At 40.4% G+C, this 25,631-nt stretch overlaps 2 protein-coding genes across 2 annotated transcripts; one reads left to right on the forward strand and one right to left on the reverse strand.

The window, feature by feature from the left end:
- Positions 1-3,943: 3,943 nt before the first annotated feature.
- On the reverse strand, positions 3,944-10,711 carry marchf5l (membrane-associated ring finger (C3HC4) 5, like). The gene is made up of 7 exons (XM_062030860.1): positions 10,537-10,711; positions 10,265-10,327; positions 7,974-8,182; positions 7,773-7,903; positions 7,532-7,694; positions 7,298-7,452; positions 3,944-4,525 (listed from the first exon to the last, which is right to left on the reverse strand). The coding sequence occupies exons 2-7, from the start codon at positions 10,291-10,293 to the stop codon at positions 4,397-4,399; spliced, it is 816 nt and encodes a 271-aa protein (XP_061886844.1). The 5' UTR covers positions 10,294-10,327; positions 10,537-10,711; the 3' UTR covers positions 3,944-4,396.
- A 1,339-nt stretch (positions 10,712-12,050) lies between these two features.
- On the forward strand, positions 12,051-21,918 carry actr1b (actin related protein 1B). Its single transcript, XM_062030862.1, has 11 exons — positions 12,051-12,274; positions 13,742-13,806; positions 13,885-13,960; positions 16,286-16,411; positions 17,833-17,957; positions 18,022-18,238; positions 18,307-18,399; positions 18,466-18,640; positions 18,716-18,777; positions 21,167-21,207; positions 21,291-21,918. The coding sequence occupies exons 1-11, from the start codon at positions 12,227-12,229 to the stop codon at positions 21,391-21,393; spliced, it is 1,131 nt and encodes a 376-aa protein (XP_061886846.1). The 5' UTR covers positions 12,051-12,226; the 3' UTR covers positions 21,394-21,918.
- The last annotated feature ends 3,713 nt before the right edge of the window (positions 21,919-25,631 follow it).

The following is a 25,631-nucleotide window of genomic DNA, read 5'->3' on the forward strand; positions in this document are numbered from 1 at the left end:
CAATAAATAATATCTAATTAAAATCAAGGCTATGAATTATTGACCTATTTAAGGCTCCAATTACTTCACGTCGAATATTGCACTCTGACATTTTTTTGGGAAGGAAATATTTCATATTTTGCATTTTTGCCATAAAAACAGGGTTTTATCTAACCAAAAGGGCATAAAACAATAAAAAAAACTTTTACGTTATATCAACAGAGACTGGAAGTTGATCTAGAGCAGGGGTGCCCATTACGTCGATGGCGAGCCAGCGGCCGATGGTGAAGGGTGTGTCAGTCGATCGCCAGCCAGGCATTAAAAGAATAGACCTAAAAATTTGCGTCACTTGATTGACATTCACGGCACCCGAGGGTCTTGTGAGATGACGCTGGCTGCTGCCAGATCATTATTAAGAAAAAATGACCGACAGGAAGGCGAGAAACACTTTTTATTTCAACAGACTCTCGCACCGTACCTGCCGTCGAAACTCTAAAGTCCAACTGCACAGTTCCTACCTTAGCAATGAAAGCGCTGCTTCATCCTGCCTGCGCTAACAAAATAAGAGTCTGAGAAAGCTGGCGTGCACAAGCTAGCATGCTACGGAGTTTGCCGCCAATGTATTTCTTGTAAAGTGTATAAAAAGGAGTATGGAAGCTGGACAAATAAGATGGCGAAAACCAACCACTTTCATGTGGTATTGGACAGAAAGGAGGACTTTTTTTCTCCTCCATTTGAAAATATGGAGGTTATCCTCACTACTGTCTGATTCCAATCAATGCAAGTCATCAGAATCAGGTCATACACCAACTTATATTCTTGTCTTCATGAAAGAAAGGAATCTATATGTGTTAAACATGCTTGTCTTATCATTAAACACCTTTATAACTTGTTAACAAAAAACACTCTTTCATAAATAAATAAATATAAATGATATATATATGAATGAGGAAGATCCCTTCGACTTAATTAATTGAAAAGTAGCTCGCCTGCAGAAAAAGTCTGGGCCCCCCTGATCTAGAGATTTAAGCGTGGAATAATAATTTTAAAAAAAAAATATATATATATATATATATTAGGGCTGCAACAACTAATCGATTAAATCGATTAAAATCGATTATAAAAATAGTTGCCGATTAATTTAGTCATCGATTCGTTGGATCTATGCTATGCGCATGCGCAGAGGCTTTAAAAAAAAAAAAAAAAAAAACTTTTTTTTTTTTTTTTTAAATAAATCTTTATTTATAAACTGCAACATTTACAAACAGCTGAGAAACAATAATCAAAATAAGTATGGTGCCAGTATGCTGTTTTTTCTTCTTCAATAAAATACTGGAAAGGATAGAAATGTAGTTTGTCTCTTTTATCCGATTATTAATCGAAGTAATAATCGACAGATTAATCGATTATCAAATTAATCGTTAGTTGCAGCCCTAATATATATATATATATATATATGACTGTGGAGGGGGGCATGGTCGGCGCGCCTCCTGCGGGAAGGGAGTGTGTATGGCCCGGCTTCGAAGCCCAGCTGACAGGTGAGTAGATTGCCCAGCTGGGGCTAATTATCTAATCACCTGTCGCCTTCATCAGCAGCGTCCGAGGCCATGAGAGGAGGTGCGTATGAGAGGAGAGAAAAACCCACACGAGGAGAAGGAGGCCGCTGGCGACACAAATTATAAAAATAAAAGACTTGATCAACCCTCTATCCCGGGCTCACGAAGGTTCTGTCGGTCCCAGGAGAGCCCACCACGCAGGAGACGTTTACAATGACTTATTTCTAACGACATCATGACTGAGACCAAACTTGACTGGAGAGCTAAAGGTTTAAAAAAAAAAAATCTATATTAAGTTGGGTTTGAAAATGAAAAATGGCAAAACGTCCCCCGCAGCATACGATATGTTGAAAAAAAAAAAATGCAGTAACAGCGCCCTCTGGGGTCACGCTGTGGCACAACACTAACAAAAGAATGTTGCAGTTGCTGAGTTGGACTAGGCAGCATAAAAAAAACTTATTCGGGTGTTACCATTTAGTGGTCAATTGTACGGAATATGTACTTCACTGTCCAACCTACTAATAAAAGTCTCAATCAATCAATCAATACAGTGCCCATAAAAAGACAGACATGTGCGGAGATGGCCTTAATGACTAGAGACGGGCACCGAAACCCGGTTACGTAATGGCACCGGCGCCAACGTAAACGGTAGCAAGCAGACCGAAAAAAGAAGTAACTAAAAATGCCTCATTTCGGTGCTAAAAGAATGCAGTCTCAGCCATCTGCAACAACAACTTGGCACTGGTTTTGTACACGTAAGGTCTTGTAAAAAATGTAGCGTAACAAGTTCTCTTTGTGCATCATTTCCCACAACATCAATTAGTTTTTGAGTAATCGGTAGATGACTAACTGTACTTGAAACAGCCCTTTTCCAACGCCAGACTCGATATGTCGCCCCCTCTTGGTGTGACGTCACCTACAGCAGTGTTTTCCAACCACTGTGCCGCGGCACACTAGAGTGCCGTGAGATACAGTCTGGTGTGCCGTGGGAGATTATGTAATTTCACCTATTTGGGTTAAATATAATTTTTTGCAAACCAGTAATTATAGTCTGCAAATGATGTGTTGTTGTTGAGCTCGGCAGAGTAACCGTGTAATACCCTTCCATATCAGTAGGTGGCAGCCGGTAGCTAATTGCTTTGTAAATGTCGGAAACAGCGGGAGGCAGTGTGCAGGTAAAAAGGTGTCTATTGCTTAAACCAAAAATAAACAAAAGGTGAGTGCCCCTAAGAAAAGGCATTGAAGCTTAGGGAAGGCTATGCAGAACGAAACTACAACTGAACTGGCTACAAAGTAAACAAAAACAGAATGCTGGACGACAGCAAAGACTTACTGTGGAGCAGAGACGGCGTCCACAAAGTACACCCGAACATGACATGACAATCAACAATGTACCCACAAAGAAGGATAAAAACAACTGAAATATTCTTGATTGCTAAAACAAAGTAGATGCGGGAAATATCAATCAAATGAAGACATGCAACTGCTACAGCAAAATACCCCCCAAAAAATTTATATTTTTTGATGGAAAAAAAATATATATATATACATATATTTTTTGGGGGGGTAAATTTTAAGATAGATAGTACTTTATTGATTCTTCAGGAGAGTTCCCTCAGGAAAATTAAAAATGAATGCTTTGTACATTATATATATAAATATATTAATGCTTTGTACATTATATATATATATATATTAATGCTTTGTACATTATATATATATATATATATATATATATATATATATATATATATATATATATATATATATATATATATATATATACAAAGCATTAAAATTTACCACAAAAAATAAATAAATATATATATATATTTTTTTTTTTTTTTGGAGGGGGGGGGGGGTAAATTGTAATGCTTTTTACTGCCGCTCACGCCTCCTGCCTCATTGGTATCGAACCTGTGTCTTGTTGGTATTATTTCCTTGGACGAACTTCCCAAGGTGGTGTTATCAGATTTTAATGTTAAACAAAAAGGATAAAGTCCATATTGTCTGTTATCTACGTGGCAAAGTGGCAATTTGGTTTGAACCTAGTCCACTTCGGCACATGTATTTTTTTTGCATGTTTGTATCGGCTAGCTATCGAAGTATCGGCTAGCTATCGAAGTATCGGTACTAGCTATCGAAGTATCGGTACTTTTGACCACCCTAAAACACTACGTCCATTAGGCTACATTTTTTTAGCTGCGTTTATTAGCCTTGTTTCCTTTTTAGATATATTTTAGTCTTGTTTCTGATTGGATATGTTTGTTAAGCCATTTTTCTTTTTAGTTAGGATTTATTCGCTATATTTTCACGTTTGTATTGTTAGCTAGTAGCTAGCTAACATAGCATAGTACACACTATTTTCATTTTTTATGGCCAATAAGTTACCTTGAGAAGACGTGCCGCCGACAAAGACTACTCGTCTTTTGTGATGGTGGAATGACATCCAGTTGACGGGCCATAAAATGATTTAATTAATAAATACAAATAAAAAAACTTCCGAGGCTACAATCTCCCTTCACTCCACTTCCGCAATCAACTCATTGGCGAAATTGTCCAATAAGATCCTGAGGTCATCGCGGTGACAGCCAATCAGGGCAGGTGGGCGTGTCCCTGTACCCCACAAGTCTAACTAAAGTTGTGTACAGATGTGCTAAATAATGTAAAACATTTCTTCAAAGACTTTGAACAAAAAATAGCCATATTGTGAATTTCTGAGGTTAACAGGTGATTTATCAAAGTATTTCATTATTTTTCTTTCTGTACATTTGTATTCATCTTTTGCTTCTCAGCTTTATTTTTTATTTTTTTTAAACCAGTGTATGAGCAGGTCCAGTTCTTGGTCTCAAAAGGGACCCTCATGAACTGGAGGGGTCCAGCGAGGTGTCGGAGTAGTCGAGGATGCGCCGCTCGGCCTGAGTGACGTGCTGCTGGTGTTTCAGGTACACCTTTAACGAGCCCTTCAACAACACAAATGCCACGCCACCCTGCAGATAGAGGACCACGGTAAAGTGAGTACCTTCAAAATAAAAGACTCTTATTCATGGTTACTGTATGTCACGGCCCTCTCCTCTTGAGAGGGCAGTGGCACATACAGTGCGACTGGAAAATATTCACAGCGCTTCACTTTTCCCACATTTTTTAATGTGATTATTTAAAAATGGAATAAATTAATTTGTTCTCAAAATTATACAGACAACACCCCATAATGACAATGTGAAAATATTTTATTTTATTTTTTTTGCGCAATACTTTGACGCACCTTTGGCAGCAATTACAGCCTCAAGACTTTTTACAGCATTCCTCTGTGGAGGGAGGAGAACCTTCCAGAAGGACAACCATCTCTGCAGCAAACCACCAATCAGTATGTAATAGTGGCCAAACGGAAGCCATTCCCTCTTAAATGGTTTGCCAAAATGCACCCGAGAGACTCTCAGACCATGAGAAAAAAAAATCTCTGGTCAGACAAATATTAAAGTTTTTGGCGTGAAAACCAGGCACCACTCATCACCAGGCCAATACCATCCCTACAGTGAAGTTCGGTGGTGGCAGCATCATGCTGTGGGGATGTTTTTTAGTGGCAGGAACAGGGAGAATAGTCAGGATAGAGGGAAAGATGAAGGCATAAATCTACAGAGACATTCTGGATGAAAACCAACACTTCTCATCTAACCTAATGGAGCTTTTGCTATTGTAGTAATTAACTTACTTATGGTGAATGTTTATATTCATCTTGGAAAAAGCAAACCACCAAGTTTAATTAAATAGTGGTATTCCAGTTTGAGCACATAATAAGATAAGGCCCCTTAGTTTGATATTTGCATGTGGATTGGATCACTTCTCGTAGGAAAGAGGCCCTAATTGGGACTTTGGAATGCAAAAGTGATAGCCCTATCCTTGAGAAGAGACTACATGTCTAGCTCAACGTCAACATTTAAGTTAGGACTTAAAGCAGTTGTTTTCCAGACACTTACACACAAACCTCTCCTTTTATGGTCAGGGTGTGCTGTCCTGACTTAGCACACACCCAGAGACAGAAAGGAGGAGTATCAAAACTTATGGTTTGGTTTCTCCAAGTTAGAAGTGCCTCATTTTCTTGACTTGACCTCTTCCGGGAACTGCAGTCCTGTATAATGACGCTCGCTTGTAATAAAGCACCTTTTTGGTTCAGTAAAGCGTCTCTTTTGATCCAGCCGTGTCACCCTTCTGTTCGGACGAGGATGACCAGGCCAGAAATACTGTTAGAATAATCATGTATATATATTATCACACAACTTTATGCTTAAGGGCCGTTGCTATAGTTATCTGTATTTTTCAGATAATCCAAAAGATTGCCAGCCGTCTCTATCGGTGTTGTGTCCAGACTCGGCCTGCTGACTGCCAAGGCCGAACATCGGGTACCGAGACGCAGACAAAGCAGAGACGGGGCGATATCACCAGCGTCAACACATTTGCATTTTTGTATGATCATATATTGTTTCTTAACTGGAGTTGTCGAGATTACCCCCTTTCCCTCAGCGACAGCTTCAGTGATGTAACAGGAACCTCCCAAATAAATGGAGTACTTTTAGAACATAGTTTGGATCTGTAACTAGAATACAGCCCAAAACATGTGTCTCCTCATTGAGCCAAATTGAACTCTGTCTCTGCATGATTCCTTGCTTCTCGTCTGTTCAATAGATGTCATCAGTGTTTGAACCTGACAAATACACATCACTACAAAGAGGAATGAGCGAAACTGCCCAAAGATAGGTGTGCCTAGCTTCTGGTATCATATTCAGAAAGACTAGAGGTTGAAATTGCTGCAAAATGTGCATCAACAAAGTAGATAGGAAAAGCTGTAAATACATACGTACTAGGGGTGTAACGGTACGTGTATTTGTATTGAACCGTTTCGGTACGGGGGTTTCGGTTGGGTTCGTAGGTGTACCGAACGAGTTTCCACACGGACATATTAAGTAGTGTACCACACGTTGTGTAAACAATGCACACCGAGGCACAACACACGGCATGCTAGCAGCGACCGGCCTACGACAACATATAAAAGCCAGAGCTGAGAGAGGGGAGAGTTAATCTGAGGCTGAGTTGACTTTTTATATGTAGAAGAAAAGTTTTGTCATTTTATTTAATCTGAGCAACAACTTGAGGCAGTTTAATGTTGATTAACGTGGACCCCGACTTAAACAAGTTGAAAAACTTATTGGGGTGTTACCATTTAGTGGTCAATTGTACGGAATATGTACTGTACTGTGCAATCTACTAATAAAAGTCTCAATCAATCAATCAAAAAAAGCACTTTATATGTAGAAAGGTTTTGTTAAGAAACCATTCTGAGCCTTATCTTATTTAGTTTTTATTTTATATATGTTGACCACATTAACCCTGGCAATGGACCCTGTGTGTATATGTATGTTATACCATTGTTTACAAATTTGGTAAATAAATAACCAAAAAATGTATATTTTTGTTGTTTTCTTACTGTACCAAAAATGAACCTCTAAACCGAGGTACGTACCGAACCGAAATTTTTGTGTACCGTTACACCCCTAATACGTACAAGTGAATTATACATTTTTTATAAATTTGCATAATTTCTTAAATTTTTCCCATTGTCATGGGGTATTGTGTGTGCAATTTTGAGAACAAAAATTAATGTGTTAGATTTTGGAATAAGGCTATAACAAAATGTGGGAAAAGTGAAGCGCTGTGAATACTTTCCGGATGCACTGTATGGAAGTGAATCAGGAGGGCGGAGTCACCAGGATGGTCTGCTGCAGGCTGGAAGTCGCTCGTCTGAAGAGAAGACGTCCGAGCAGACTAGAGATCCAAGGCAGGACCAGAGCGCCACACAGAGTACGAGACACAGACAGGTGGTCTCCTGTAGCCGGGACGGGGGGCGTGTAGCCTCTCACGCCTATGTAACACAACACTCGTCACAACATGTCATCGCTTTATATAAAAGTGTGTGTGTGTGTGTGTGTGTGTGTGTGTACCATGCCGCTGATAGAAAAATCTTAACCACAGCCTGACCAGGAAGTCCTCCCAGCGGATCATCTTCCCCAAGACCAGAATAACAGGAATGGTGGGCAGACCCATGAGTAGGAAAAGTGGGTCAGCCCGCTCCATCATGTTTAAACCTTTCTTGTGCCCTACAACCTGCGCACAAAATAAAATACACGATGAGAAGACACACACACACTCCCTCCGCTTTCAATGTTTCTCCGCATCCTGCACCTGCATCACCGTCACGGCGCCGTACGTGACCGCGGACCAGTACGCAGTTCCAACCAGAATGCCGAAGGCAGCGACTGGACTGGCCCGTGAGAGCGCTCGGTCCACCTGCTGCAGGAAGTAAACCAGCGCACCTGAGGACGCCACAAAACACTTAGCAGCAACTCGTCATGCCAAAGTGACCAGAAGGAGATTTTCACGCACTTATCTTGGGGAAGATGACGCAATACTGCGTGCCACATTGGGGACAGCAGATGCCGCCGAGGCCGCCGTCGCTTCCTTTCTGCTTCTCGTCCAACCAGCGCTGAAGGCACGACTGGTGGATCCATTTGGTGCAACCTTTGCACCGGCACGGACTCACCCACTCCGCACTGTGGTCATCACTCTCAGTAGCAAAACACACCCAGCAGTTCCTTGAAGACACACACACACACATTCTTGTATTTGGTACCTTCTTGAAACCTCCGAGAAAATGCCTACCTCTTTAGGACCACCCTCTCTAGATATATAAAGATTTGTATTTACAACATTAATAATATATAAATACTATGCAAATATAAAAAAGGTAAGCTTTTAGTTATTTAAAAAAAAAACATTTTTTGTAATTGGTCTTTAATCATTATTTACTTCAAGTTATCACAATATGTCTCCATATGCATATTTATTTTATGTATTTTGGCCAAAGGGGGCGCAATTCAATTTCTTACACACACTTGTTATTACATATGTTGGCCAGAGGGGGAGCGCTTCAAAAATTTTACACACACTTGTTATTTCATATGTTGACCAGAGCACATTTAAAACTGACAGTCAATTTGAAAAATCCATCCTTTTTGGGGGCCACCCTAATTTTGATAGATTTCACCACCAGGGGTGCAAATGAGACATTCTGTATTACAGGGGTGTCAAACTGGTTTTCATTGACGGCCACATCGCAGTTATGGTTGCCCTCAGAGGGCTGCGTTTAACAATGAGTATTATATAAATATACATGTGTGTGTGTGTGTGTGTGTATATATATATATATAAATATATATATATATATATACACACACATTTATATACATAACCTGCCAAAAATTTTACTTTGAAACATTGAATGACTAAACATGTTACACACTGAAAAAAGCAAGGAGCTTCAAACAACAGAAGAAATAACTACATAGTTAAGTTTAAGAAATGTAGATGAAAGTACGTTATAGCAGAAAATAAGTACTTTACAGAAAATCTAAAAGTACAATAATAAGTGTTTGAGAGAGGATATTATAACAACAATTGTTGTGCTGCTCTTGCTCTTCAGCATCCACCCCCAGGACTACACATAAGGGGAAGGTGGATCAATCCAGAAACTGACAGTGTTGATACCAAGGGTAGTATCAGTATATGATTGATACTAGTGATTAGATCTTTTTTTTTTTTTGTTTATGTTGGCCCTGCGATGAGGTGGCGACTTGTCCAGGGTGAAACCCCGCCTTCTGCCCGAATGCAGCACCCCCCGCTAACCCGAAAGGGACAAGCGGTAGAAAATGGATGGATGGATGTAAAAACTGTCAGCTCAGTCACCAGAATTTTACAGTAAAAGCAGTGGGTTTTTTACAGCACATAAAATAATTTAATAAATGGAATGGAAAAACAATACCACTGTTTTTAGTGGTAAAATTCAAGCAACAAAACTTCCAGTTTGTTTGTTTATTACTGTAAAATCTTGTTTTAATGTTTTTTTGTTGTTTTTTTATGTTTTGGTGTAAAAAAAAAAAAAAAAACAGTACCAAAGTTGATTTTACGGTAAAAAAAAACTCAGTCGGCGGAATTTAACCGTAAAATCTATTGTCAATATTACAGTGTACAATTTGATTGATAATTTGTTTTTAAATCATAAGTCAAGCAGATATTTAAGTACAGTATTTATCTTTATTTGAACTAAAAATATTTTTGGAATACATGATAATAATATTTTGATAATATTGAATTTTAAAAGATATGCAGTTGCATACAGTGGTACATGATTTTTAATGTCAAAAGGGAAAGAACAAATATACGTATTTAGTAAGAAAAGATTAAGCATTTTATTAACGCATATTATTTCCAGGCTTTCGCGGGCCACATTTGGCCCCCGGGCTTTGAGTTTGACACCTGTGCTCGATTAGATGCATTGGTTGTCCGTATGGGGACCATGATTTGGGTCCTAACTTGTTCACCGCTCCTCATATGGAAGGTACTTTTCCTTGTTGTCTCAAGAAGGGTAGAAATACAATGCACATTAAATCAACCAAAAATCCTGACTTTGGAGCAATGTTCACGGACTCTAGTATTTGGCTCTCTATTAGGTGTAATGGTTTTTCCCTTTACCCTCTTGATGGCTCAAGAAGGGTAGACATACAACAACACACACACACAAACACAGGTCAAAGTTCATCCCCTGGCTGTACCGGAAGGGGAAAGTGAAAGCTTAAATTTATTCTCCAAAGTATAATTATTATGGAGGTTGGTCTTACTTCTCCGGCTGCTCCTCAACAAAAGCCATGGCACTCTTCTTCTAAATTATCTCATAGGACCATCTGTGAAATTAAAAAGGATACATTATATTTATGTACAGCACACTACCAAAGTCTAGCTAAAGTGAAACTTCCCGAGAAATGAAACCGTCGTTTAACACAAAACTGTCATGCTAGTAGTTGCAGCTAAGCTAGCAGTAGCCACTACAGCAGCTAAACAAGCACTGTCGATAAAGTCCACAATGTCAGCACATTAACGCAGCAGAACTTACCTTTAAAAGTAGAATTTAAAAAATAGTTGTGTAGAGTTTGTCATGAACTCATGTAGACCACGGCTTCAATGTTTGCTCTTGTTTTCTTCACGGACTTTCCGGACGGGACACGCCCACTTTTTGTTACGCTGCTCTGATTGGCCGACATGTTTGTTCAGGGCACAGGAAGAGTGTGGGAAATTAGAGAGTCACGCCAGAAAACAACTATAAACATACTGTATTTAAAGGCCTACTGAAATGATTTTTTTTTATTTAAACGGGGTTAGCAGATCCATTCTATGTGTCATACTTGATCATTTCGCGATATTGTCATATTTTTGCTGAAAGGATTTAGTAGAGAACATCGACGATAAAGTTCGCAACTTTTGGTCGCTGATACAAAAAAGCCTTGCCTGTACCGGAAGTAGCGTGACGTCACAGGTTGAAAGGCTCCTCACATTTCCCCATTGTTTACACCAGCAGCGAGAGCGATTCGGACCGAGAAAGCGACGATTACCCCATTAATTTGAGCCAGGATGAAAGATTTGTGGATGAGGAACGTGAGAGTGAAGGACTAGAGTGCAGTGCAGGACGCATCTTTTTTCGCTCTGACCGTAACTTAGGTACAAGCTGGCTCATTGGATTCCACACTCTCTCCTTTTTCTATTGTGGATCACGGATTTGTATTTTAAACCACCTCGGATACTATATCCTCTTGAAAATGAGAGTCGAGAACGCGAAATGGACATTCACAGTGACTTTTATCTCCACGACAATACATCGGCGAAGCGCTTTAGCTACGGAGCTAACGTGATAGCATCGGGCTTAACTGCAGATAGAAACAAAATAAATTTTACTTTTTATTCGAACCCCTTTTACCGTATTGCTTTTGCACTATCTTGTTCAGCTCATTCATTGTTTATGTTCTTTGTTTGTTTTTGTTTTGTTTTTGCTCTATGCTTTTCAACCTGTAAAGCACTTTGGTCGAATTTAAAAATTGTTGTAAACGTGCTATATAAATAAAGTTGCCTTGCCTTGCCTTGCCTTAAATATCTGCTTGACTTATGATTTCCAAACAAATTATCAATCAGATTGTACACTGTAATTTTGACAATAGATTTTATGGTTAAATTCCGCCGACTGAGTTAAATACATTAAAACAAGATTTTACAGTAAAAAAACAAACAAACTGGCAGCTCTGTTGCTTGAATTTTACAGCTAAAAACAGTGGTATTTTTTTGTCATTCCATTTATTCAATTGTTTTATATGCTGTAAAAAAAAACACAGCTTTTATTGTAAAATTCTGGTGACTGAGCTTATTATTATTATAATTTTATTTTATTTTTTAAATTTATTTATTTTTTCTTCTTGAATGGGATTGTGCGGAAAATTTTAATTTCCCCTCGGGGATTAATAAAGTATTTCTGATTCTGATTCTGATGTCCTCTGGTCCGAATAACAATTGCTTTTGTCTCGCCCCTCCCCCCACAAGACACTTCCATTTTAATTGGTCGCATCGCCTGTCAATCACATCGCCGACGCGTCACGGCGCTGGAGGGGGGCGGGACAGTCCGCAGTGAGGAGCGGCGGACTGCACACAGTGACGGGGCGTCGTTTGACACTTTTTACCCCCCCAACACAATTCAACACTAAACTGGACGGAACACGCGAACAGGTCCATAGACACGCACCCAGCCGTTATAGTCCGTCATGGAGTCCTATGACATTTTAGCTAATCAGCCTGTTGTCATCGACAATGTGAGTATGATGACGTCATTCATCCACACCCAAACCCGAGGCCGTCGCTTGTGCTAGCTGTTAGCTTCGCTCGCTATTGTCTTGCAGTCCGGTCTAGTTTTGCTCCACAAACACCTCTTGTGGCCCCCAAACGTTCTGCGAAAAGCGTTTTTTTTATCTAACAGCGGATGATTGTTTTGATACCTCAGCTAGCTGCGAGTGCTATCCGGCTAGCAGACAGATAATAAATGTTAGCTTGTTTAGTTAGCTTCAGCACCATATTCACTTCATGCCGGATTGAAATCATATTTTCTGATTATGTGTTAAGTGTAACGTTCTTTTCGGTATTGTGTGTGTAAGCGTGTTTGCTTAGTTTGCACACAACCATTGCTAAGTGTATACTTACAATGAGCATCATTTACTTGACATTGCAATAAATGGACCAATGAATCAATCAAAGTTTATTTATACAGCCCTAAATCACGAGTATCTCAAATGGCTGCTCAAGCTACAACAACATCAGCCCCTCCACGCAGGAGAGGGTGGCAGAGCAGAAAAGAGAGACGGCAGATCAACTGGTCTAAAAGGGGGGTCTATTTAAAGGCTAGAGCAGACCAGGGCAAATTAAGGCCTGGGGGCCACATTCAGCCCGTTAAGTGTTTTAATCTGGCCCGCCAGGACATTCCCAAATATTTTTTTTTAGATCTTTAGGTTAAAACTGTAGCTGCCATTATGATGTTTTCAAATGACCATAAGTCTTGAACTATACAAAGTATTTCAATGGTTAAAATCTGTGCTTTTGCATGATATACTAGCTACTATGGTGATATAATTAGTTACTATGGTAATCTTAGTTTAGTGATATATCAGATTGTAGGTGGTTGTTTTTTTTTACCCTTTGCGTTCATATTTCGCGGTTTGTTGCATTTTTGTTGTGTTTCGCTCGACTGTAAAATATGTCGATGGAGAGAGGGTGAGACGTTCATATGTTGTCAATATTCAGTGTTTTACTGTTCGTAGTTAATATTATAAATCCCACATTCGATATTTTCATGTACATTCTGGGTGTCTCAATCAGTAAAAAAAAACGTAAAATTCCATTCCGTTTTTTTAAGGAGGTCTGTCATAACGTTTTTAGCATTCAGACATTATTGTGAGGTTTTGTATTAGTGTTCCTAAAAATCAGATATACCGGCCCCCAGACACATTTTTTTTGTGTAAATTTGGCGCTCCTAGTCAAAATAATTGCCCAGGCCTGGGCTAGAGTATACAAATGAGTTTTAAGATGGGACTTAAATGCTTCTACTGGACGTGGCTATGCTGGGTTAGGCGTCATTTTGTCTTTGCAGGAACAGGACCAAGTTGTTGGTGTGTGGCCTCCAGCTGTGTCTCATGACGCTCCTCTTCCTCACACACTTGATATTTCAGACATCAGTGCACATTCATTCCAGCAGCGTTGCTAATATATTGTCACGTGTGTCTCTGCAGGGGTCAGGGGTGATCAAGGCTGGGTTTGCTGGTGACCAGATTCCTAAATACTGTTTCCCGAACTAGTGAGTCCTCCTATGTCCTTCCTTTGTGCTCTTTTCACAACCGTGACAGTAATGTTCTCAAACTTGTGTGTGTGACAGTGTGGGACGTCCCAAACATGTGCGTGTCATGGCAGGGGCCCTTGAGGGCGACCTCTTCATCGGCCCTAAAGCAGAGGTAATGTGTTTTCATCTACAGTAGGGCTGCAACCATTCATCCATTCATTCAGTTAGAAAAAAGCTTTGATTACATTTCTGTTGCTGTGATTAATCGTTTAATGATTCCGACAAATAAATCCAGTCCGCTTAAAAGAAAGTAAAATAAGCTAAATATAAGGTAATATATGGTAAAAGAAGGTAAAATGAAATTGGAAGGTAAATAGAAGGAAATAGTAATAAAATAAAAGGTGAAAAAGGTAAAAGGAAGGTTAAATTAGGTAAATAGAATTTAAAATAATGTAGATAGAAGGTAAACAAAGATAAATGAATGGTAAAAGAAGGAATATAGAAGTTAACAGTGAATAAAAAGTCAAAAGATAAGAAGGTAAAATAAAGTAAATGGAAGGTAAAAGGTAAAATAAGGTAAAGTAAAAGAAGAAGTGAAGGTAAATAAAAGGTAAAAGAAGAACTAAAGGTATATCATGTAAATAAAAGGTAACGAAAGTTAAATAGAAGTTAAAAGACAGTCAAAGGTAAATAAAAGTTAAAATAAATTGGAGAAGGTGAAAAAATGTAGAAGGTAGAAGATGGTCAAATAAACAAAATAGAAGGTAAAAGACGGTTGAAGAAGGTAAATAAAAGTTGAAAAGAAGGTAAGTCAGTCGAAGGTAAATCAAAGTTAAAATAAATTAGAGAAGGTAAAAAAATGTAGAAGGTCAAATAAGCCAAATAGAAGGTAAAAGACAGTCAAAGAAGGTAAATACAAGTTAAAAGAAGTTGGAGAAGATTAAAAAAAGTTAGGAGATGGTCACATGAGGAAAAAAGAAGGTAAAATACAGTCAAAGAAGGTAAATACAAATTTTAATAAGTTTGAGAAGGTAGAAGATTGTCACATAAGTAAAATAGAAGGTAAAAGAAGCTTGAAAAAGGTATAAGGAGTTAAATAGAAAGTAAAACAAGGTAAAGGTGCTCAAAGAAGGTAAATAGAAGGTAATTAAGGATATGGCAAGTACAATAATCTTTATTTATTTTCCCTAAATGATGCATTGAAGCGAGGGATCTATATCGATAGAAATAAATGGCCCTGATATGTCAAAAGGCATTAATAAATCATCTTCTTTTCCAATACCTCTATAACTGATAACGGTAGTTCAGCCGGGATATGCTCATTTCAAAATTGGATTTACAGCCCCGAAATCTGGCTATGGTTTTCATTTCGATGTCCCACCCTCCACTGTTTGACCAATTAGAAAGTGCGTAGAGTGTGTCACATCCAGGTTGCCAGTTACACACCGCCATCTTGTCTGCCTACTGCCACTGGTAAAGTTACTCAACATGTCAGACCTTAGTAAATGTAAAAGTTACCATTCTCAACTTACTCATGACAAAGTCAGGAACAAAACCAGGATTTGTATCGGGGATGCCTTTGAAAGATAGAGACCATTGAAGGCGGAGAAGATTTTTTCATCTAGGTTGGTTGTAGTTGGTTTTAGTCTTTGTTTTCTGATAGTACTGACAATAACCATAGGGTTGCCATTTATTGTAATATTGTACTTCTTCCTGAAAATAGCCTAATTTCTGTATAGAATGTGTTGGTTAGAGATTTGTTATTGACAAAACACTTGTCTATTCAGCTATTAAGGTCCCAGAACCTCAACCCCTAGTAAGAGGCAGTGGAAGTTTGAAGTTCCTTGGAGTAGTCCAGTCCATCCTGCTGCGTATCTGGCAACCTCAGTCAGGGAGAGAGGGAGGGGACTACAAAAATTTAACCGTGATTGCAGTACCGTTTCTGGCCACATTATGACATATGGCACCTTTAACAGTCCTCTTGGACCTACACAACAAGGAACCGCTAGCAAAAAAATACCAGTACTCTGTATAAATCCTCAGTCGAGGCTATTAAGTCTTTTTATCTGATTACTCGATTAATCAAACCAACTAATCGATAGCTGAGGCCCTCAGTGGCCTAGTTCAAACCCCGGCCGAGTCATACCAAAGACTATAACAATGGGAGCCATTACCTCCCTGCTTGGCACTCAGCATCAAAGATTGGAATTGGGGGTTAAATCACCAAAAATGATTCCCGGGCGCGGCCACTGCTGCTGCCCACTGCTCCCCTCACCTCCCAGGGGGTGATAAAGGGTGATGGGTTAAATGCAGAGAATAATTTCGCCACACCTAGTGTGTGTGTGACAATCATTGGTACTTTATCTTTTAACTTTAATCTACATTCATGTGTCTGGTTCTTATCTGCTTCCAACTTACATAACGCTCAATACTGGAATTGTGTCGTGTGTGTGTCTGTGTGTGTGTGTGTGTGTGTGTGTGTGTGTGTGTGTTGCAGGAGCACCGTGGTCTGCTGTCCGTGCGCTATCCGATGGAGCACGGTATCGTGAAGGACTGGAATGATATGGAGAGGATCTGGCAGTATGTTTACTCCAAGGAGCAGCTGCAGACCTTCTCAGAAGAGGTGAGCTTCTCCGTCTAAGGCAGAGGTCGGCAACCCAAAATGTTGAAAGAGCCATATTGGAGCAAAAATACAAAAAACAAATCTGTCTGGCGCTGCAAAAAATGAAAATGTCTTTTAATGAAGGCAACACATGGCGTGTCTATATTAGCTATAATAGCCTACTATCAAAATGACTGTCGCAGGCTGGAGCAAATCTTTGTTGACAGAAATGTTGAAATGTAATATTTATTCTACACATTAGAAAACATTAGTAAATCAGAGGCTACTCAGAAGGTGAGGTAACTCCTGGAAATTACTGGCATTTAATGGCCAAAGGTATAGATGTGTGTGTCCAAGTTAAAGGAAACTGCAGGCTGTCTTCTTTAAATAGATTTATTACAATCTTTGGCAAGCTAGGTAATGTTTGCTGTGGTCTGGAACAACATGGCACACAAACAACTATCTGAAATGCAGCCAATATTACATACGGATAATGTGTCATGAGACATGCAAATATAAATTAAATAGAGGGCATAAACATGCACCTGGGGATAGGTTGGTTGGCTACACTAAATGGTCCCTAGTGTGTGAATGTTGTCGTCTATCTGTGCTGGTCCTGTGATGAGGTGGCGACTTGTCTAGGGTGCACCCCGCCTTCTGCCTGAATGCAGCTGAGATAGGCTCCAGCACCCCCCGTGACCCCAAAAGGGACAAGCGGTAGAAAATGGATGGATGGATGGATAAGTAAAGGAAATTAAATGAGCTCAAATATAACTACAAATGAGGCATAATGATGCAATATGTACATACAACTAGCCTAAATAGCATGTTAGCATTGATTAGCTTGCAGTCATGCACTGACCAAATATGCCTGATTAGCACTCCAACAAGTCAATAACATCAACAAAGCTCACCTTTGTGCATTCATGCACAGCATAAAACTTTTGGTGGACAAAATGAGACAAAAGAGGAAGATTTTACATGTAAACAAACTGTTAAGTCACAGTCCACACTATGGTGAGTTCAAGAGCCGCCGAAATGAGTAGGACAAAACGATGTTCCCCAAATACTGTCATCAGTGAAGCATTGATTGATTGATTGAGACTTTTATTAGTAGATTGCACAGTACAGTACATATTCCGTACAATTGACCACTAAATGGTAACACCCCAATAAGTTTTTCAATCAATTCATGGTACACAAACATATTAAACGTGGTAGTTCTAACAACTGGGAAGGTTTGTGTCATGTTTGTCCTCAAACAAAAAACATACTAAAACAAAAAATTATTTCCCCCCATCTTTTCCATTTTCCATCCTTTTTTAAAAATGCTCCAGGGAGCCACTAGGGCGGCACTAAAGAGCCGCAGGTTGCTGACCCCCGATCTACGGTGATGGTGGTTGTTGTGAATATTGACCAGCATGTGGTTCTGTGTTTGCCAGCATCCGGTCCTGCTGACGGAGGCGCCCCTCAACCCCAGCGTCAACCGCGAGAAGGCGGCGGAGGTGTTCTTCGAGACCTTCAACGTTCCCGCCCTCTCCTTCTCCATGCAGGCGGTGCTCAGCTTGTAAGCCATTAGAATCTCCCTAGCTGCGGCGAAAACGGATGACACCTTGTGTGACCTCCCCCAGGTACGCCACGGGACGCACCACCGGCGTAGTGTTGGACTCGGGAGACGGCGTGACTCACATAGTGCCCACCTACGAGGGCTTTGCCATACCGCACTCCATCCTGCGCATGGACATCGCGGGCAGGGACGTGTCGTGGTACCTGCGTCTCCTCCTGCGCAAGGAGGGCTACAACTTCAACACGTCTGCAGAGTTTGAGGTGGTGCGCACCATCAAAGAGGTGAGCTGGGGGCGGGGTGTGTAGGAGGAGGGGCGTGCCTCACACGCCATGCATGCTTGTGCCACCAGAGGGCGTGCTACCTGTCGCTAAACCCCCAGAAGGATGAGACTCTGGAGACGGAGAAGGCTCAGTACATCCTTCCAGACGGCAGCACCTTGAATGTAAGTTGTGTTCACGCCAAACTCCGCCTCCTCCTGTCGTGACCGCCGCCCTCGTGCCGTATTCAGATCGGGCCTGCCCGCTTCCGCGCCCCCGAGCTGCTCTTCAGGCCCGACTTAGTGGGTGACGAGAGCTTAGGCATCCACGAGGTTCTGGCCGACGCCATCCTGAAGTCCGACATGGACCTGCGTCGCACGCTCTTCTCCAACATCCTGCTGAGCGGGGGGTCCACGCTCATCAAAGGTGGGCGTGGCAACACGTAAAGGTGGGCGTGGCCACCTGCGATGGTCATTTGTGACTCTGTGTGGCCTCCCTCAGGGTTTGGAGAGCGACTACTAACAGAAGTGAAGAAGCTGGCGCCCAAAGATGTCAAGATCAAGGTGGGCACACACACAATCTTGTATTTGTTACCTCTTTATGACCACCCTTCTAGATGTATAAAGATTTATATTTACAACAATAATAATATATACATGCTATGCCAATATAAAAAAGGTAAGCTTTTAGTTAATTTTTTGTTTGTAATTCATTTTTAATCTTCATGATTTACTTCAAGTTATTACAGTACAGTGTTTCCCATAAACTGCCAAGATACCTGTGGCGGTGGGGGCGTGGCTAAGGGCGTGGTCACCATGACATCATCGAGTAATTTGCATAATTTACTACAATGATATGATTTTCTCTAAAAAGGCTAAAAAAATGTATAGTTACTAATTAATAATAACAGTTTTGTTTTAAACGTCCATCCATCCATCCATTTTACAATATAATTACAACACTTTATGTACATATTTATATACAGATTTGAACAATAAGTTATTCACTGAAATATATTTATTAATTGTGGTTCTTACAAAAAATATATCTTATAAAATATAAAAGCTAAAATGTCTCATAAAGCTCTGCCCCTTTAATGAGTGCATACTAAATAATTTAACTTTAGCCTACTACTACAACCATATTATTTACCAGCAACATAAAGTGAAACAGAGGCAGAGGTGTCCTGCCACAGTCAGTAACAAATAAACAGAAAACAGTAGTGGTGGTAGATAGACACAGAGCTTCATCAAACATCTGATCCACTGAACAAAGAGCTCCAAAAATCTTGAACTTTAGACTGCCATCAGTTTTACTCCCTACACTTAACCAGGTGTTTCCTACTGCCTGCAGACTTTGCACCCTTTGTTATATACACATGTTGTGTTTCTAATATAAATACATTTAAAGTCAAATACAAATAAGGCAACAAGAGAAGTATCCTACACTTCTCTTTTGTTAAGTAAATCTGAACAGCCGATATGGGCATCTACATCAACTATATCATCAGTGGTGTCAAAGTCAATGGATGAATGATCTGTGGCCCCCGGGATGATATTTGATTAGTATTTGAACCGGCCCACAGGCCACAGCCGCTTGCTGCTGTTTTGCATGCACCAATATTCCATCAGTGTTGGGGCTAGGAATTTTCAAAATGGGGTCCCTGGGACCCCATCAAGTCATAAAAATGGGTTCCCACAGTAGATTTTTGGGGTCCCACTTTTTTGTCACCATTTTGAAAACCAATGATAAATGTGTGCATTATCCTGTTATACTCAGTGGCCTAGTGGTTAGAGTGTCCGCCCTGAGATGGGTAGGTTGTGAGTTCAAACCCTGGCCGAGTCATACCAAAGACTATAAAAATGGGAGCCATGCAGGGAGGTAATGGGATCAGCATCAAGGGTTGGAATTGGTGGTTAAATCACCAAAAATGATTCCCGGGTGCAGCATAGCTGCTGCCCACTGCTCCCCTCACCTCCCAGGGGTTTTTACAAGGGGATGGGTCAAATGCAGAGGACAAATTTCACCACACCTAGTGTGTGTGTAACAATCATTGGTACTTTAACTTAACTACATCTCACATTCTATATTGTTTTGGAAAAAGGTTGTCTTATACATCTAAAGGCTTAGTGGCCACATGTGTGGACAGCACCTTTTAGCTCTTATTTCCAAAATTGTGTGCACTACTGAATTGGGGTCTTATGGCCGCTTATGTGGATGCTTATACTGCCATCTGGTGGTGTCAGAAGAGTATAACATACAATGGAATTTGGGGGAAAAAAGTATAAAAATAAGAATTAGCATGTCACTAAACGTGAAGTACATGTTTGTTACTTATGGACTAAGTACATCATATCAAAAAATGATTCTTAGTTTTTATTCTAATTAGGCTCCAATAAGCCCAAATAGCAAAGAGAAATAAAAAAAAAAGCACGTAAACAAACAGCTTGGGCCTTAAGAGGATAAATAAAAAAATATATACAAATAATCCAAAAGAAAACACATTTTTATGCACATGTAAATGTATTCAGTTGTAAACATTCATTCACTTTCTTCTTTCCTTCAGGCATCTAAACTTTACCGCTGCCTGTATTTTGTTCTATATTTTTATTGTAATATTTTCAAAATGTTTGTTCTATTTTTGGCCAAAGTAAGACAAAGAAAACAATCTGAAGTAGTCTTTATTTTTTAGTTTTACCCCCATGATTTTAGTAGTCCGGCATGTGCACAGATTTTCCTCCATGCGGCCCCTGAGCTCAAATGAGTTTGACACTCCTGATCTATATACGGTACATATTTATTTATTTATTTAAAATTAATTTTGGCCAAAGGGACCGTATTTAAATTTCTTACACACACTTGTTATTTCATATGTTGACCAGAGGGGGAGCACTTTTAAAAGCGACACAATACAAGAACACACACACTTACTTGTTACCATTGTGTGTGCAGATCTCGGCCCCCCAGGAGAGACTCTACTCCACCTGGATCGGGTACATTTTGAATTTTCCCATGAATAATCTTGACCAAATGGAAATAAATAATAATCACCTGACCTTCTCGGCTCCGCCCACAGAGGCTCCATCCTGGCGTCATTGGACACCTTCAAGAAGATGTGGGTGTCCAAGCGGGAATATGAAGAAGACGGCGCGCGCGCCATCCACAGGAAGACCTTCTAGAAGACACTCTGGCTCCGCCCAGCCTGCCGCTTTAGCCCCGCCCCCTCCCTCGCCCGCTCACGACTGGAGAGGGGTGTGTGAGTGGGCGGCACTCGGCCCTGAGGACTCCTCCCGGCCTCAGGCCACGCCTCCTTTCTACGTGAAGGTGTACATTGTCAATAAAAGTCCACTTTTTTTGTTGGTTTTTGCTACGTTTCCATTCCAAAGTGTTTTGACCTGACGGCCGCCACGTTGGCGCACACACGCCGTCCCAGGAGAGTCAGCACGTTTAAGACGACTGACCGGTCATTGAGGACAACAATCGAAACAAATTATGTGTTTTAGTTGAAATGCAGCAGTCTTTTTCTGTTAGCCGGCTGGGCGAGTCGCATGTCGGAGACTCGCCGCACGTCCACGAGATGCACCGAGGACGTGAAGGCCAGCGAGGCTTTTGGACCTTTTTTTAAACCTGCACCGAGGAACGACAATGTTTGCTAACACATAATTATTATTATTATTGTAAGAAATAAACATTTATGTCTGCTGCTCTAACGCTTCTTATTTTCATCAGCCGAGCAACTCTCTTGTGTCAGTGCACTTCAATAAGTGTACTTAGTTTCTGAGTGTGAATGTGGTACAGACGAGTGTGCAAGCTAGCAACCTTTGAGGGACTGAAGTTACCTAACCTTGTTTTTCAACCTTTTTTGGGCCAAGGCACTTTTGTTTTCATTGAAAATATCCAGAGGGACACTATCCCGTCCTCGTCGCCATTGTTGTGTGCCAAACGTGTCACTATTAGTACAATCTAAGCTTAATAATACACCAAAAGAAAGCTTAGTCTTTTTCTACCTTTAATTCCCGCTCAAACTTCTTCCACTTCCTGGTGTTCAACACACAAAACATGTCATCATATCCTGTGTCCCCCGCCCTTAAGTTCCCCTTACAATGGTTCCGGTGTTGTACCGAAATCTGTTACCCATCGGAATTTGTAACTCCTGGGGGCGATGTTCCCATGGCGTGTGTTTGATGGTTAAACGGTAAGCCCAAGGAGGAGGAGAAGAAGAACGCTTGCGTAAATGGCGTAAACTATCCTTAATGCAGAAACGTCAGTTGTCAGAATTTCAGCATTAATAAATTACACATATTCTGGAAATCAATGACTTACTTTCATTATAGTATGAGTCCATTGTATCGGCTGTTATGTGTAATTTATTAATGCTGAAATTCTGACAACTGACGTTTCAGCATTAAGGATAGTTTACGCCATTTACGCAAGCGTTCTTCTTCTCCTCCTCCTTGGGCTTGCCGTTTAACCATCAAACAAACGCCATGGGAACATCGCCCCCTGGAGTTACAAATTCCGATGGGTAACAGATTTCGGTACAACACCGGTATTGTCCTGTGCATAGACATGTTTTAAGGGTACGCAGCATGGAGCGCTACTGCCTACTGGCGCTGACGAGACGCGGGGCCGCCATCTTGGAGTGGTGATCCGCTCCACTCAGTGCAGTTCATTTGGCAGGAGCAATGAACTGTCAGCGCATTTAATTCATCTTACCTCACTGAATACCACTGATTTTCACGCGCTTTTTTTGTCATACGTGTAGCTATGATAAAGGACACATGTTTTAGTATTCATACTTTGCTTAACAGTAATAGAATATTCTTATATGCTATAAGTGACCAGACGTCCGAGATCAAAACTGGGAATATAATCCCAGAGAAGGGGAAAAAAACGGTCAGCTATTTTGAAGTTGAAGAAACAATATGATTAGGTTATATATACATGCGTATATCCTACATAAACTATGTATGAATACATTAGATATCTATATATCTATAGACTGTATCTCTGTTGCTGCAGCAGCAGAGAGTTTATTCTGTCTTGACACTTTGTATTGATATTTTGTATTACCATCTTCCCTTAAATGATCATGTTTACAGTGATTGTTTTATACGTATTTTTTATACATGTCGCTTTGGATATAAGCGTCTGCCAAATACTTCAACATAAACATATATAAACACCGGAAAGTCTTTATATCAGCTAAAACCACCAATCTGTTTCACTGGATTCAGAATAAAACCAAATTCTGTCTTACCCAACAATGTTAGTATTTGAATATTGTTACCTCGTCTCAAGTTAGGCGTATACAGCAATGAGCTACCTGCTGCTCCCTACTGGTAGGAAAGAGTATTACATGGTTGCTCTGCTGATCTTAACAACGGCACATTATTTGTGGATTGTGATTATTGGTTTGCAAAAAGACTTATTCCTGGTTACAATTATACGGATAAGAAAGTATCGTCTTATACTTTGTCTAAAATGAGAATGCATCATAATCAGTGGCGGCTGGTGAATTTTGTTTTAGGTGGGGCTGAAAGTTTGTAAACCAGACCCCTGTAGGGGGGTCATCCTCCCCCAGAAGATTTCTTTGTGATTTTCACATACAAATGAAGCCTTCTGGTGCATTCTGACAAAATAATGAAGACAAAATAGAACATTTCATAGGTTTGTAGAGAACTACAATAACTTTTACCCCTGTTGGCTTTTACAATCTTTATCTTATTTTATTTCAACTTTATATTATTGAAGTATGACATTTTCAAATGTAATTAATTTAATCGACAATCAATTCTATTATGGTCATACTCTTGTTTGCTAGGATTTCAGTACTATTGAAGATCTTTGCTCCTTCTCAACTCTGTGCTAATATTATTTTCACAAAATACAACCAATAGTACGTTGATGTTAAATCTTACTTGTGAAAAGTAATCCCCCCGATTCCTATTTTCAACAGTCCGCTCATTTGAGCAGGAAAAGGCTGAACACCATCTTTGTTTTCTACCTGTCAACTGTCAGTTTAGGCTGCTCGCCGGCTCCTCATCACCACTTCAAGATGGCGGCCCAATTTCTCGCGTCACAGCAGCCAATGCTGCGTCTACTTATAAGATGTCTATGCATGTCATCATATCCTGTGTCCCCTGCCCTTAAGTTCCCCTTACAATGGTTCCGGTATTGACCAGAGTAACCAATACATGACAGACACCACCAGCAGGAAATGTTCAAAACAAAACTCAATAGCCTATATTGACAATATAAAGTCGTTTTCATCAAATACCTGACGTACTTGTAAGATATGACGTCAAACCACAACAGTCGTTAATTATCTCGTCTCAAGTTAGGCGTATACAGCAATGAGCTACCTGCTGCTCCCTACTGGTAAGAAAGAGTATTACATGGTTGCTCTGCTGATTTTAACAACGGCACATTATTTGTGGATTGTAATTATTGGTTTGCAAAAAATATTTTTCCGACCTATTAGGTGAAATTGCATACTTTCCCACGGTACACTAGTGTGCTGCGACACAGTGGTTGAAAAACACTGAACTCACATACTCGCCCGCCCTAAACCTCACTCTCAGCCAGGACTAGAATATGTGTGGCCAGCATGAGAGATGAGTGTGCTAGGTACCGAGCTAAAAGTTTGGGCTATTAGGCCATCAAGGAGTGAGGTTTACCAACGTACACATTGCACGGCCATACTGGCTGGCCTCCACTTACCCCCCTAAACCAAACTCTTATCCAAGTCATCGGACCACTGTGACCCTCCCCCAAGACTCGAGTCTGGCTAGCCAGCATGAGAGATGAGTGTGCTAGGTACCGAGCTAAAATCTCAGGCTGTCAGGTCATCAAGGAGTGAGGTGTACCAATGTACAAAACCCAAAAGCAGTGAAGTTGTCACGTTGTGTAAATGGTAAATAAAAACAGAATACAATGATTTGCAAATCCTTTTCAACTTATATTCAATTGAATGGACTGCAAAGACAAGATATTTCATGTTCAAACTAGTAAACGTTATTTTTTGCAAATATTAGCTCATTTGGAATTTGATGCCTGCAACATGTTTCAAAAAAGCTGGCACAAATGGCAAAAAAGACTGAGAAAGTTGAGGAATGCTCATCAAACACTTATTTGGAACATCCCACAGGTGAACAGGCTAATTGGGAACAGGTGGGTGCCATGATTGGGTATAAAAGCAGCTTCCATGAAATGCTCAGTCGTTCCCAAACAAGGACGGGGCGAGGGTCACCACTTTGTCAACAAATGCCTGAGCAAATTGTTGAACAGTTTAAGAACAACATTTCTCAACCAGCTACTGCAAGGAATTTAGGGATGTCACCATCTGAGGTCTGTAATATCATCAAAAGGTTCAGAGAACCTGGAGAAATCACTGCACGTAAGTGATGATATTACA

This window comes from Entelurus aequoreus, linkage group LG21, assembly GCF_033978785.1.
Source record: "Entelurus aequoreus isolate RoL-2023_Sb linkage group LG21, RoL_Eaeq_v1.1, whole genome shotgun sequence".
Taxonomy (NCBI): Eukaryota; Metazoa; Chordata; class Actinopteri; order Syngnathiformes; family Syngnathidae; genus Entelurus; species Entelurus aequoreus.

Coding starts and splice junctions, on each gene's coding strand:
- marchf5l (XM_062030860.1), bottom strand. CDS start 10,293: ATGGCTTTTGTTGAGGAGCAGCCGGAGAA. Junction 7,695..7,772: donor GCGCCGTGACGGTGATGCAG/GTGCAGGATGCG, acceptor TTTTGTGCGCAG/GTTGTAGGGCACAAGAAAGG. Junction 4,526..7,297: donor GCCTGCAGCAGACCATCCTG/GTGACTCCGCCC, acceptor CTCTATCTGCAG/GGTGGCGTGGCATTTGTGTT.
- actr1b (XM_062030862.1), top strand. CDS start 12,227: ATGGAGTCCTATGACATTTTAGCTAATCAGCCTGTTGTCATCGACAAT. Junction 16,412..17,832: donor TGCAGACCTTCTCAGAAGAG/GTGAGCTTCTCC, acceptor TGTGTTTGCCAG/CATCCGGTCCTGCTGACGGA. Junction 18,778..21,166: donor CCAAAGATGTCAAGATCAAG/GTGGGCACACAC, acceptor TTGTGTGTGCAG/ATCTCGGCCCCCCAGGAGAG.